General features: G+C 47.1%; 1 protein-coding gene across 2 annotated transcripts; it reads right to left on the minus strand.

Annotated features, from left to right (window-relative positions):
* Positions 1 to 1,547: 1,547 nt before the first annotated feature.
* Positions 1,548 to 13,282, minus strand: ACCSL (1-aminocyclopropane-1-carboxylate synthase homolog (inactive) like). Of its 2 annotated transcripts, none has more exons than XM_017858068.1 (14): positions 12,729 to 13,282; positions 11,124 to 11,183; positions 10,623 to 10,693; positions 10,153 to 10,222; positions 9,841 to 9,907; positions 8,794 to 8,891; positions 8,483 to 8,560; positions 8,036 to 8,136; positions 6,249 to 6,338; positions 5,457 to 5,502; positions 5,216 to 5,357; positions 3,066 to 3,208; positions 2,826 to 2,979; positions 1,548 to 1,687 (listed from the first exon to the last, which is right to left on the minus strand). In XM_017858068.1, the coding sequence occupies exons 1-14, from the start codon at positions 13,230 to 13,232 to the stop codon at positions 1,605 to 1,607; spliced, it is 1,707 nt and encodes a 568-aa protein (XP_017713557.1). In that variant the 5' UTR covers positions 13,233 to 13,282; the 3' UTR covers positions 1,548 to 1,604. The 2 variants fall into 2 exon arrangements, with proteins under 2 accessions (XP_017713557.1, XP_017713558.1); XM_017858069.1 differs by having other exon boundaries at positions 1,575 to 1,687; positions 11,124 to 11,230; positions 12,729 to 13,254.
* Between the last annotated feature and the right edge of the window lie 861 nt (positions 13,283 to 14,143).

Here is a 14,143-nt window from a genome sequence, read left to right on the forward strand (position 1 = left end):
AGAGGTTGCAGTGAGCTGAGGTTGCGCCACTGCACTCCAACCTGGGCGACAGAGTGAGACTCTGTCCCAACAACAACAACAACACAAGCAAACTGACAATGGAGGTAAACAAATTTGGATTCGGAGCAAGTACGGCCGCAAACCCAAGTGACTAAAGTCACCAGTTGGTACTGTGAGCTCTTTCTTCATCCATAAAATGGTAGTAGTCCCTTCTCTGCCCACTTCACAGCATCAGTGCTCTGATGTGCAAGGGCTTTGCAGAGAAACTGATGGGTGGTGTGATTTGAACAGCTGACAACACTAGAAATGGAAATGGACAACCCCAGATGCTAGGGACTGAATGTGTCCCCCAACATTCATCTGTGAAATCCTAACCCCCAAGGTGATGGTATTAGAAGGTGAGCCCTTTGAAAGGTGATTAGGTCATGAAGGTGGAGGGAGACCTCTCACCCCTCTGCCACATGAGGTGATACTGGGAAGATGGGACCCTCACCAGATGCCAAATCTGCCAGGGCCTTGAACTTGGCCTTTCCAGCCTTCAGAACTGTGAGAAAGATTTGTTTCTAAGCCATCCACTTTGTGATATTTTCATATCATAAAGGGACTAAGACACCAAGTTTATCAGATTTTTTTTTTTTTTTGAGACAGGGTCTTACTCTATCACCAGGCTGGAGTACAATGGCACGATCATGGTCCACTGCAGGCTTGACCTCCTGGACTTAAGTGAGCCCCCCAGCTCAGCCTCCTGAATAGCTTGGACTAGAGGCACACATCACCACACCCAGCTAATTTTATTTTTTGTAGAGACAGGGTCTCAGTTGCCCAGGCTGGTCTCGAACACCTGGCCTCAAGCCATTCTCTGGCCTCAGCCTCCCAAAGTGCTGGGATTACAGGCTTGAGCCACCGTACCCAACAGGAGACTTTAAAAGCCTTTTGGGAAGGTAAAAGTAGAGCAAACTCTAGTATTTGGAAGCAGGAATACCTGCAATTATACTCCCACCTGCCTCTTAGCAGGTCATGTGGAAGTGGATGTGATTTCATAAGAATCTTATAGAACATTGCGTCCAACACCTGCAAAATGGTCCATCAGTTAAGGATGACTTCTTTCTTTTTCTTGCCTGCTGTAGACAGTATTCTTTACATAGAACCTGCCTTAGAATTTAAAAATTAAAGAGGACAGAAAATCATTTGGCTTCCAAAGATGATTATGAAGAATATAAGCAAGAAAATAAGATGGGCCTAGAATTTAAGAGTATAGAATTTATTAGGTACTGAATATAAAAATAAACCATCTAAATAGGGGCCCAGAGAACTTCCTTTATTTCTCTAGGTGTCTCTAGGTCTTTCCACCCCAACCCCAATAAAAACATTTTGCATATATAATGGATAGCAAAGACTAAAAAGATGGAAAGCTTCCAAAGACAGCAGACACTCAGCTTAAGGAGGGTGATGACTGGGTCAGATGAGATCTTCCTGGAGGAGCCCACCATTTTCTCCATCACAACACTGACAAAAAGACACCCTGGCCTTCTGGACCAGAGGCTGTCATTAGTGGGTCCCTGAGCAAGTGATGGGCTGGAACTGCTGGTTGGGAGGCAGACGGCCTACTCCCTCATTGCATCCTCCAACTGCTTCACTATCAAAGCCTCCTTCTGCTCCTGCAGCACATCACAGAACCGACGCATGGCTAGAGGGTCCAAATGGGGACAGAGAGAAATAGTGATTTAGTGGGTTTGCAGGTGGGTCCCAGACAGATCCAGGTCATGGTCAACCATAAAAGCCTCTCATCCAGGGATCCTGAACTTCAGCCCTCCCATCTTTGGGATGGGTTTCCAAGTCTACATGTTACATCCCTGATTTCTTTTTGAGTATCATTGTTATGTCAGCCTGCGAGACATCTCAATATCTCATATCAAAGCCTGTACTCTGGGTCTTATGGCCTTGGCCTAATCAGGATTTCCATTTGCCTGTAGTGTCTCTGCACTCAGCCTATCTTCTATGCTAGCTCAAAAGAATTCTGCAACAAAACCCTTCATGAAAATGAACGATTCACTGCTATATTCCCAGCAGGTAGAACAGTATCTGGCATGTAGTGGAATGCAATAAATAACTGTTCACATGAATGTCCTATTCTCTATAACCTCAGAGGAGAATCTAAACTCTCTAGTATGGCATACAGGGACTTCCATGGTCACCTGCCTATCCATCTCACTTACTAGGCTGCCAGCCTCACAAGGGAAGAGTACTACTTTTTTTGTTTTTGTTTGTTTGTGTGTGTGTTTTTGAAATGGAGTCTCACTCTGTCTCCCAGGCTGGAGTGCAGTGGCGCGATCTCAGCTTACTGCAACCTCTACCTCCCAGGTTCAAGCAATTCTCCTGCCTCAGCACACCCCTGAGTAGCTAGGACTACAGGCGCACACCACCATGCCTGGCTAATTTTTTGTATTTTTAGTAGAGACGGGGTTTCACCATGCTGACCAGGCTGGTCTCAAACTCCTGACCTCATGATTTGCCTGGCTCGGCCTCCCAAAGTGCTGGGATTACAGGCATAAGACACTGTGCCCGGCCTCAGAATAGTACTTTTTAGCTTATTGGCCCAATGCCTCACTCAATGGCAGTCACAGAACAGATACCCCAAATGGGTAATGAATGGATAGGTGCTTGCAGTACATATCAGTTCTTGTTTGCAAAAGCACTTAACTAAAGATAGACATGGAAACAGGGAATAAAGGGCTAGATCTATAGGATGTTTAAGGACAGGGAGAAGATTGAGATATTAAGTTGATGGGGCATCTTTAAAGGATTGGGAGGTGAGCTCCACTCACCCAGTTTTAGCCGGGGGAGCTCATCTGCAAAAATGAGGCAGAACCAGCCTGGCTCCTTACACATGTAGGCTTTGCCACGGGATAACAACAGCTTGTTGTCCAGGAAGCGGCAATAGAGGAGCCGTTCTTCTTCAAATGTACAGGGATCCAGGTACTAGGGAGGGCAGAGGAACAGAGCTGAGCCCAAGACCCAGCTGGCAGGTCTACCCAAGAACACCTGTCCTCATTCCCAGAACACACCTTTTTCAAGTTGATCCAGACATAGAGGCCAGAGCTGCTGTTGTGAAAGGGGATCTCCAATGCCTTCAGCTTGGCAGTGATGTACTTGTGAGCTTCCCGGAGCCGGTAGCAATTGGTGGGTAGGTACACTTTGTCAATCCATTCTGGATGGGTAGAGGAAAAACATTGTCACAGATATTACTACAGAAATCTACCGAGAGTTCCTTCCCAAATGCTCCCTTCCTGGGCTTCATGCAAGTTTGTTGTTTTTGTTTTGTTTGTTTAAAAAAAACAAAACAAAACCTAGAGTCTCCCTCTGTCACCCAGGCTAGAGTGCAATGGCACAACCTTGGCACACTGCAATCTCCACCTCCTTGGCTCAAGCGATTCTCATGTCTCAGCCTCCCAAGTAACTGGGACTACAGGTGTGTGCCACCATACCCAGCTAATTTTTGTATTTTTAGTAGAGACGGGGTTTCACCATGTTGGCCAGGCTGGTCTCAAACTCCTGGCCTCGAGTGATCCATCTGCCTTGGCCTCCCAAAGTGCTGGGATTTTAGGTTTTAACCACTGCACCCCACAAGCTATTTCTAAGACTAACTCTAGCATATTTGAGCTGATGGTGTCCACACCCAATACACCCACCTCTTATCTAAGGCTCTGGTAGAGACACTGGGCTTCTCAAAGGTCTAGTAGGAAAGTTCTCTGAGTTCACAGCCCTGAGGCAAGGAGTCAATCCCCTAATAGGGGTTGATGCTGCTGTTGTTAACTGGGCAAGCAGCAGGGACTCACAGCTCCTACCACCCGAATTTGAGCCTCATACAATGGAGTTGGAGGAATACATGTGTGCCTGGGGATGCTCTTGGCCAGTTGCCCTCAGCATTCATAGAACAGAACCACTTGGGGAACTATTAGAAGCCTTGATGCTCAGGCTATATATCTGATATAACTCAGGCTATATCAGGATCTTTGAAGACGGAACACACGTGTCAGTATTTAAGCTCCCTGGGAAACTCCCATGTCCATCCAAGATTGAGGACCAGCGTTCAAGGGGCTGGGATCTGGTTTCTGCCAAGTATCAAAGGTCTTGATATCTATGGAAGCATTCAGTTTGATTTCTCCTGTCTACCTCTCTCGCATCCCAGACCTGAAAGCAAATTGTTTTCTAAACCAGCAAATATAATGATATTCGTTTGTTTCATTATATCCCAGCTATGAATTAAAACTTCCAGCTTCATATCTGTTCTATTACAGGGAAGTAAACAAAGTGAGTCTCTAAGCTTGGGCCATGGCTTTAAAGGGGAAAGTCCCTTCTGAGGCCAGCATTCACTTGAGATCCAAGTGAGGGGACGATGAATCCAGGTGCCACAGGCCCAGCCACACCAACTTGCCCAAATGGCAGCTCTCCTTTGGCCACCTTGGAAGATGAGATTATGTTGTATTAGAAGAGTCAGGGTGTTTGTTTTGTTTCTGGTTTTATAATCTTTGTCTAAAGCAAACAGTTTTGGGGACGGAAAATCTATATTCACATAAAGATTAATTTCTGAAGTTCCTACCTTTACAACTTAGAGTAGGATTAGCCATCCCACCTCTAGGCAGAACACAAGCCACCAGACATCCAGAAATTAAGCTCATCCTGTGGTTTTTTGTTTTGTTTTGTTTTCTGAGACAGAGTTTCACTTTTTCTACCGAGACTGGAGTGCAATGGCGCCATCTCAGCTCACTGCGACCTCTGCCTCCTGCATTCAAGAGATTCTCCTGCCTCAGCCCCCAAAGTAGCTGGGATTACAGGCGTGCGCCACCGCGCCTGGCTAATTTTGCATTTTTAGTAGAGACCGGGTTTCACCTTGTTGGCCAGGCTAGTCTCAAACTCCCAACCTCAAGTGATCTGCCCACCTCGGCCTCCAAAAGTGCTGCGATTACCCACGTGAGCCACCACACCTGGCCTCGTCCTGTGTTTTAAAACAGCACCTCCATCTTCTGTCTACACCCTGCTGTGTTATCTGCCCTATCTTGCCCTCCTTCAAACTTCACGTCTTATCACAGTTAAATCTGAGACAGCAAATAGGGTCTCAGTATATTAAGGGCACATCAGAAACCCAAGCAAATCCAAGACTTCCCCATGGCCATGACATCCAGCCAACATGCTGGCCTGTGCTAGAGCTCAGTACCTGTGTTGTGGAGCAGTTGACACAGCTTGTGCTGTACAATGCCAGAAATACTGTGGAGGTAGCCAAAGGCACTCACAGCAGAGACCACCTCCTTGTTGTGGGTATACAGAGCACCAAAGCGGAAGCCAGAGATGCCAAAATCCTAGAGGAAGAAAAGTAGGAACAGGAACAAGTGTTTTGTCTGCCTTCTATTCCTGGTTCCTCCTCCTTCCCTAGCCAAGGAGAGAAAGCAATGGCTCACCTTACTGGTACCCCAGATCACATGGGTCCTATTGCGATCAGGCAAACTGAAGAAGAAATGGAAAAAATAACTAAGGTTATAGAGAAATAGTTGATGAAGATTTGGGGTATATGAGGGGAAAGTGGACTTGAGGTTCTTCCTAGACAGCAGGGCCTATAGGGCCCAACGTTCAAGAAACAGTTGTCCCAGTTAAGCCAGGAAGTCAACACAAGGTATCCCTGAAGACCTAGAGGGAACAGAACCCAAGTGCCCACTGAATGAAGTCTAGGGCCTTCAGCCTGACATGTGGCTCTCCTACAGCTTGGCCAAAGCTACCTTCCTGGCAGTTGGCTCTTCAGATGTGGGTCACCATCATTTCTAGAACATGCCTGAATATTTCTTACTGCTCCATCTTTGGTGAAGCTGTTCCTTCTGCCAGGCTTTTCCTTCCCTTGCTTTGAATGCTGGAATCCCTTCTCTAGGGCCAGATACTACCCTTCAGAAGGTTCTGCCTCCTTTTTCTTTCCCTGTGCTCTACTTATCAAGAAGCTCCTACCCTGGCATTTTATGAGGCTTTATTTTGACCTTTGACGGTAGACTTTCTACCTTGACCTCAAATTATTGTATACAAAATGGCGTATAGACTAGAAGACATTTAGGGGGAAAGATGATGCTTTGATTGCATTCACAGCCCCTGTGAGCAGTTAACTGGCTATGTGCTAGGAACTGAGTTAAGTTCATGTCACATAAACTCATCCTGCAAAACAAGAACCTTGTGGTTCTCATTCCCAACTCCAGCTGAGACCAACTCACCTTTTCATGCTCAGAACACTGTGGAATGTGATGGATTCATCAAACACAGACAGCATGTAAATCTCATCTATGATCACATGTAAGTTATGCCTGTAGATTAGATGAAAGAAGAAGAATAAGGTCTAGCTTATCTCTAACCTTTTTTCTTTGCAGGCTTTTTACAAGCATCTTTGTAATCTTGTCATGTCTTTTATAGTGTTCTCTGGACACAGATCATGCACTCCTACTGCCCCAGCAGCCCATCTGACCCTCCAAGGGGCATAGTAAGGTAGATGGGGTGATGCACCAGAAGGGACCCTTGGACCTAGCTTGGGGGTAATGAGAAGGAATAGGAACCAAAAGACACGTTGAGAACGTCTTGTCTAACCTTAGCTAACCATTCAACCATCAAGCGGAGACTATGGGAAGAGGTTGGGTAGCCCAGATAATTTTTAACTGGTAGAGTCAGGAGCTCCTAACTGCTTATGTGCCTCATTCATTCTCCCAACAATCGTCACTACTGTCATCTCCATTTCAGATAAAGAAACTAAGGCAGACTGGGCACCATGGCTCATGCCTGTAATCCTAGCACTTTGGGAGGCCGAGGTGGGTGGATCATGAGGTCAGGAGTTCAAGACCAGCCTGGACAACATGGTGAAACCCTGTCTCTACTAAAAATACAAAAATTAGCTGGGTGTGTTGGTGCATGCCTGCAATTGTAGTGACTCAGGAGGCTGAGGCAGGAGAATTGCTTGAATCCGGGAGGTGGAGGTTGCAGTGAGCTGAGATCCTGCCACAGCACTCCAGCCTGGGTGACAGAGCATGACTGTGTCTCAAAAAAAAGAAAAACCAAAAGGAAAAAAAGAAACTAAGGCTCTTAGCTGTAAAGTCAATTAGCAGGTGCTATAGCTGGGAGGTGAACCCATTCTATCCAATTCTTGCCTACCCCCTCTAGCATTTTTCCTCCTGACCCCTCGCTGCACCATTCATTGGTCTGGGTTAGTCATGAAGTTTGACTAAGTCTGTTTCTTATGGAAAATGGAAGGTTATTTGCCTTAAGTAATAGGACTATTTCAGGACTCCAGAGAAAACTAAGGTTAACTTGTTCTTAGAAAGGAACGTGAAGCTCTGTAGGAACACGTCTTCATCCCACAAGGTCTGAGAGTGTCTTCCTCGGCACTCCAGCCCAAGTGGCTTCCGAAATGGATGCTGGGAGAAAGTACTTAAGCTTAAGTAGAAAAGTAACAAATTATATATTTTTAAGTGACATATTTCTCAGAAAACAAAACTATATTTTGACTGTTATGTAAATGTCAATACATAGGCTGAGGCTAGAAAGGAAATGGCAAAAAGTTTGAAGTGGTAAGTATGTGATAGTGTTTTCCTTCATTTTAATTTCAGTTTTATATAATTCTGCAAAGTATGATGTATAGTAAGAATATTTAAGGTAAATTACTTTTTGAGACAAAGTCTCAACTCTGTTGCCTAGGCTGGAGCACGATCTCGGCTCACTGCAACCTCCTCCTCCCCGGCTCAAGCAATTCTCATGTCTCAGCCTCCCAAGTAGCTGGGATTGTAGGTGCCCGCCACCACGCCTGGCTAATTTTGTATTTTTAGTGGAGACAAGGTTTCACCCTGTTGGCCAGGCTGTTCTCGAACTCCTGACCTCAAGTGATCCACTGCCTCGGCGTCCCAAAGTGCTGGGATTACAGGCATGTGCCACCAGATCTGGCTCTTGACTACTTGACTATAAGTGACGGGAATTCTTTCAAGGAACATTACCTAGTCTCAAGGGGTGGAACTCATACCTCTTGGCAAATTCCAGGTATTTCATTAGCGAGTCTGGGGAGTAGATGTCACCCACAGGATTCTGAGGGTTGATTAGCACAAGGCCTCGGACCTTTTTCCCCTAAGAAAAACCCAAATATAACTGAGTGAATACAAGTCCTTTGCATCTACCCTAAATTCAGCCAAGGATCTTTTACAGGTCAGGCACCCTAAAAGGCCTAGGTAGGGTCTTGAAGCAGCAACTACTCTACTGCCCAAAGAGGGGGAACAGGAAGGAAGTCTGGGGCTGCTATAACATCCCCATAGGACTCAGGGATCTAGAGGAACACACCCCTGGATCATTCACTGTCTCTTCCAACTAAGGACAGCCCACCAGGTCTTGGTGAACAAGCAGTACCAGAGTTTCAATACTCAAACCCCTTTCAGGACCAGCAGTGGCCATCCTAAAAATATGGTTCCCTCCTTACCTCAAGCCTAGCTTCAAGCAGGGCTTCCTCTAACTTGTCTACAGTGAGCTGGAAAGGTTGAGTGTTTGTAACAGTGACCTGGAAGAGAAACATTATGTGAGAAGTGTCTCTTAAAGTCTAAGCCTTGATTCCTCTTTCCCATAAGCCGCAGATAATCCTCTGCCTTCATACCAGAGTGCCAGTCCCCGTGCCTTCTCCACCCCTACCCAACCACTTAGATGGGTAGAAAGCAAGCCCTTCTACCCCTTTAAGTGTCCCCAGAACAGTCCATTGTCTAGGTGTATGGAGCAGGGAAGGGGCCCCATTCAGACCTCACTCTCCAGGTAGACAGGAATCAACTCAACCTTTGCATACAGGCGGGAGCTAAAGGCAAAGCCACCATAGAAGGGAGCAGGGACCAGGAAGGCCTCTGGAAACAGAGAGACAGAGCCATCATTTCAAAGTCTCCCAATCAGAGCCTGTTGCCAGGCTCCCCAAACTAGCAAAGCTGGCAACCAAAAAAAAAAAAAAAAAAAGTCAGTTTCACGATCCTTTCTACCTGGGGATTAATGTTCTTAGGTTCAGGTGCTATGAAAGTTATCCATTATTATAGACACCACTGGGGGAAACAAAACTCTAGTTTCTTCTTTCCAGGTACACTAAAGAAGAGGGAAGAATATCACTGAATAACTCAGAATCCAGGGCACAAGTTAAGCAAGGCTCACTAGCAGATGGAGCAATGGTTATTAGGAAAGTCTCAACTGATCCAGGCCAAATATCAGAGGTCAAGGTCCATGCGCAAGGAGGGCCCCAGTTGTTTGGACCTGGGGATCTCACTTTCTTTTCTTCCCATCCATTTGGCCTTACTGATGCGTTAAGAGAAGCTCCTTTGCATGAAAGGGACTATCTTAGCCATTTCTTTTGATGCATCCAGAGCTCTTTGACATTGGAGCCTCTTGCTTAAGCATTGTTACGGGGGAGGTTGAGAACAGTCCACTCAACCTTGTTTGGTCCAGGACTAATTAACCTTTTTCTGAAGAGATAAGAAATCTATACTGTCTGAGCCTGTTGCCATGGATCTCTGTATTGCAGCTGAGCCCAAAAGCCCAGCCATGAACATAGTAGGTAGGCCCCCATCGTCATTCCTGGGGCATACCTCCTTGAGGTCCATCATGTCTCTCTTCCATTAAATGGAGAATCCAAACCCCTTGCTCCCACAGAAATAGGACGATAACCTAGTCAGTGTGGGAGAAGGCCCACCACTGTGGGGAAAAGGCCTTGAGTCAGGACGCTCTTCTTCTTCAAAGTCCAGTGCCTGTGTGTTCCTACCCACATTGCTAGTATTTCACTGAGAGGGAAAGCAGAGCCCACTGACTTACCGCCTGGATCACATAGAACCATGGCCAGGGCAGAGAAGACAGAGCAGCAGCCATTTAGAACAACCACCTGAAGACAACACATGAGAAGCAGAAGTCAAAATACCTATGTGAGAAGGGGTAGTCACGCTTTCTCCATCCTCCTGGGTGGAACAGGCACAGGGAACCTCCTCAGCTGGGACACATTGGCCTTCACACTGCCCTGGCCCCTGAGAGTCTCCACTGGTTCTCCTTGTACCCCCTAGAAAGGGCAGAGCATCCTCCAAGAATATAGCCCTCCACCAGGGTGGCAGCAAGGCTGGGAAACTGACTCACGTTTTCTGGATCAAGTCGGGTAGGTGCCCTGCAGTAGTAGGTCAGGAACCGGGCCACTTCTTCCCGCAGGCTGTAAACAGACCCAGAGAGACCTTGTGGTTCCTGAGCCCCTTTCCTCACTCATGGTCTGGATGGCCATTGTCCAGCCTAATAGGGACCTTTGCTACCCCGTCCAACCTCGTATCACAGGGCTACTGACTGAGACCATCAACTCCCCAAGTCACACAGACAATAAATGAGAGTTGGCACAAGAACTCGGGCCTTTTGAATTATTCCTACTATACCAGGAATAACCCTTCCTACTATACCAGGCTGCCTCCTGATGAAGTTTTGCTCTAGGCATTTTCTAGACGTTATTACCCAAAGAGACAGGGAGGTAACCAACCAGGAATTTGGTGCCTTGAATCCTCCTTCTGGATAAGGACAGCTGCCTGTGGGACCAAGAGACCCTAAATCTGAAAGTCACTTACAACGGCTGCCCTCTCCAATCAGGGTACTGCAGCAAGGCGTCCTCAATGCAGTTCATGTCCCTTTCTTGCAACTGTTGACAAATAGAACATGAAAACAGGTAGGCCAGGGAAGTCCAAGAGGCCTCATCCTACTCCTAGTTCATACAAGAGTGTTTGCCCTCCACATACGTGACCTCCTAGAAAGGGTATGGGTATACACACTGAGTGCTCCTTGATGAATGGAGGCTACCATCTTGTCATAAATTACACAAGTAGATACCTCACTGGGAAGTATCTGACCCAGAGGTTCCCATAGCAACCTTCCCACCATATACCTAATCAGAGAATACTTCTGGACAGTCAGCAAGGCCAGGAGGTTAAATGTGCTATTCTAGAAGCTATTTCTTCACTCTTCTTCCAAGCTCCTATGTCTCACCCCTGTATCTACCACAGCTGAGGAGCATGCTAGGGGGACTAAGCTTTGAAGGGGCGGGTCCCAAACACAGCCCAGAACATCCTTACTCTTTCAGTCATCAGATCCATGCAGAGCTTGTTCTCACTGGTGCCAAGGTTAATGAAGCCCTGGAGATGGAAGGAATCCAAGATCAGGTCAGTCCTCTTGCTCCACCCTGTATAGATCCCTTGAAACACGCTAAGAAATATTCATCTCAGATTAGCTCAAATGGAGATCTCACTGCCCACGAGGCAATTCAATCCAAATTTGACAACTTTACACGTTAGGAAAGCTTTCTGTGAACCCAAAATAGTATAGCTTGCAAATTTCCCCTTAGAGCCACATAAATAAGTTATGTCCTATCGACCAGTCATTGAGTTCTTATTATGTGCCAGACACTAGACCAAGTGTTCCACATGAGTTGTCTCAATTCCTGAGAAGAAGGTTCTATATACTCCAATTTAAAGAGTGAAGTTTAGAAAAGTTGAATAACCTACTAGCCATGTGACCTTAGGTGATAGGTAGAACTCTACCTACCTGACTCCTGACCCTGGACCCTTAATCCCCAAGGCCCCACCTGGCACCTACCTCTGCTACTTCTCCTTACACATTAGGGCCTTCTAAGTTATTATGGGAGAACAGAAAGAACAGAAGGGGAAGGTATAGCTAATGTTGCCCTCCACCCTCTGGTTGGAGAGCTGCTAAGGACCCCCTTTGCTGGAAGCCTTTCATTAGTTCCCCAGTGCCCTTAGGGTAACATGCTTTTTTTTTTTTTTTTTTTTGAGCTAGGGTCCCACTCTGTCCACTCTGTCAACCCAGGCTGGAGTGCAGTGGCATGATCTCAGCTCACTGCAACCTCCACCCACTGGGGTCAAGTGATCCTCCCACCTCAGCTTCCCAGATAGTTGGGACTATAGGTGTGTGCCACCACGCCTAGCTAGTTTTTGTATTTTTTGTAGAGATGAGGTTTCACCATGTTGCCCAGGCTCATCTCGAATTCCTGGACTTGAGCAATCCACCAACCTTGGCCTCCCAAAGTGCTGGGATTACAGGCGTGAGCCACCATGCCCGGCCCCTTAGGGTAACATCTTAACATCTCCCATCCACCTCTGTTCACACCTCCTGCCACAGCACCAGTGGTCCCTACTCTGGCCACTGGACCTCCTTTCCCAATCACTGCTAGCTCTTCGCATCTTGAAGGTTTTACCTGTGCTGTTCCTCCTGCCTGTAGGGTCTTGGCCATGACCATCACCACATGGCTGGCAGATTCAGCCTTTAAGACATCTTCCCAGACCACCTGAAGTGGGCATCCCTTTCATATTCTTGGGAAGATGATTAATGTCTGTGCCCCAGTTGCTGACTCCATTCATCACTATACTAAGTTCTGTAATGGCAGGCTCATTTGCCCCTGTGACCACAGGGGCCAACTCCTAATAATTAAGAGCTGGGATTTAGGGAAAGGGAAGGATTTGGGGGTGGAGGGAGTTTTCCAACTTTCTGGGGCATTGTCACTTTATTTCTGCAATTACTCCCTTATCTGCAAGATGACAAGAGTGCCCATTTCATAAGGCTATAAAGAATGAGAGCACATACAGCACTTGGCCCAGGACTCAGTAAATCCAAGTGACTGGAGCCCGTAAGGATGCTGCCCATCCCCCACCCCAAATTCTCACCAAGGTGTTCTTGTCCTTATGATATTTATCTTTTTGGTAGGCATTGTAGTCCTGGAAGCTTGACTGATAGAAGACAGAGATGTCAATCCCACGGTTGGATAGGTCACGGCTGACAAAGGCAGCTTCACAGTCACTCAGTTGGGGAACTGGATCAGGCTGCCCAGACAGTTGGTCCCTCTGCCCATATTTGACATCACCCCTAGAGTCCTCAGAAGGAAGAGGCACTTGGAGCTCCAGGTCACTTGCGGCCTCAGACTGTAGGAGGTTGATCATCCGGCGTATTAAGCAACTCAGAAGGGCTTCCTTCTCACGGATGGCCTGTGTGTGCCTCCTTTCCTCCAGTGACAGCCCCTGTCTGCTCATCAGCTGCACAAAATGCTCCCTCATGGCTTGCCGCAAGTACAGTGTTATCTCCAGCAGCTGGAGATAGATGCTGTGGTCTCTAGGGACCTGGTCTCTCCTCTGGCCGGAGGGCACAGGAAGGGTGTCTGACCAATGACTCATACTCCAGGTATCTTTACTGGCCTCTGCAGGCTGCCTGGCACCTACGGAGAAAGAGACCATTGACATTGGAGCAAAGGAGGATCTCCTGGACCCTCGGTTCCAGGAATGGATGGAGACAGAACAGATCTCAAACTTGTTCTTCTTACTTCCATACCTTGGTTATATGACCAGATTTGTTCATGAAGGGTTACCTACTCATTAGGGCAATGAGTACGTGGCCCCCAGCCTAGACACTGAGTGCTCTACTTCAATGGCATTAGAATGTGTTCTGAGGAAGAGCAGGGGGATATGAACAAGGAGGCTCTGGATTCTCCACCCTGTTCTTCAACCTGAGCAGTTCCTGCTTTGTTTGGTTAAATAGGAAAAAAGCGTTTCTACTGCTCAAAAACAATCACCATCACTACCCACTGAGTAAAACATTCTGCTAGAATCAACTAATGCCTGAGGGCCAAATCTGGCCTGCCACTTATTTTTGTAGCTAGTTTTATTGGAACACAGCCCCATTCATTTATTTATGCCTTGATTATGGCTGCTTTTGTATTACAATGGCAGAGTTTAATAGTCATGACAGAGACCACGTGACAGAGACCATATGGTCCACGGATCCTAAAATATTAACTGTCTGGGCTGGGCGCGGTGGCTCACGCCTATAATCCCAGCACTTTGGGAGGCCGAGGTGGGCGGATCATGAGGTCAGGAGATCGAGACCATCCTGGCTAACACGGTGAAACCCCGTCTCTACTGAAAATACAAAAAATTAGCTGGGCGAGGTGGTGGCGCCTGTAGTCCCAGCTACTGGGGAGGCTGAGGCAGGAGAATGGCGGGAACCCAGGAGGTGGAGCTTGCAGTGAGCCGAGATCACACCACCGCACTCCAGCCTGGGAGACAGAGCGAGACTCCATCTCAAAGAA

This window comes from Rhinopithecus bieti, unplaced genomic scaffold (assembly GCF_001698545.2).
Source record: "Rhinopithecus bieti isolate Rb0 unplaced genomic scaffold, ASM169854v2 scaffold_46101, whole genome shotgun sequence".
Lineage (NCBI taxonomy): Eukaryota > Metazoa > Chordata > Mammalia > Primates > Cercopithecidae > Rhinopithecus > Rhinopithecus bieti.

Bases quoted from the DNA above. Each gene is read 5' to 3' on its own strand.
- ACCSL (XM_017858068.1), bottom strand. From the start codon at position 13,232: ATGAGTCATTGGTCAGACACCCTTCCTGTGCCCTCCGGCCAGAGGAGA. The intron at 8,561-8,793 runs GTCTGAATGGGG...TTTCTCTTCCAG, and splicing joins CTGTCTACCTGGAGAGTGAG to GTCACTGTTACAAACACTCA. The intron at 8,137-8,482 runs GTAAGGAGGGAA...GGTTTTTCTTAG, and splicing joins TGCTTGAAGCTAGGCTTGAG to GGGAAAAAGGTCCGAGGCCT.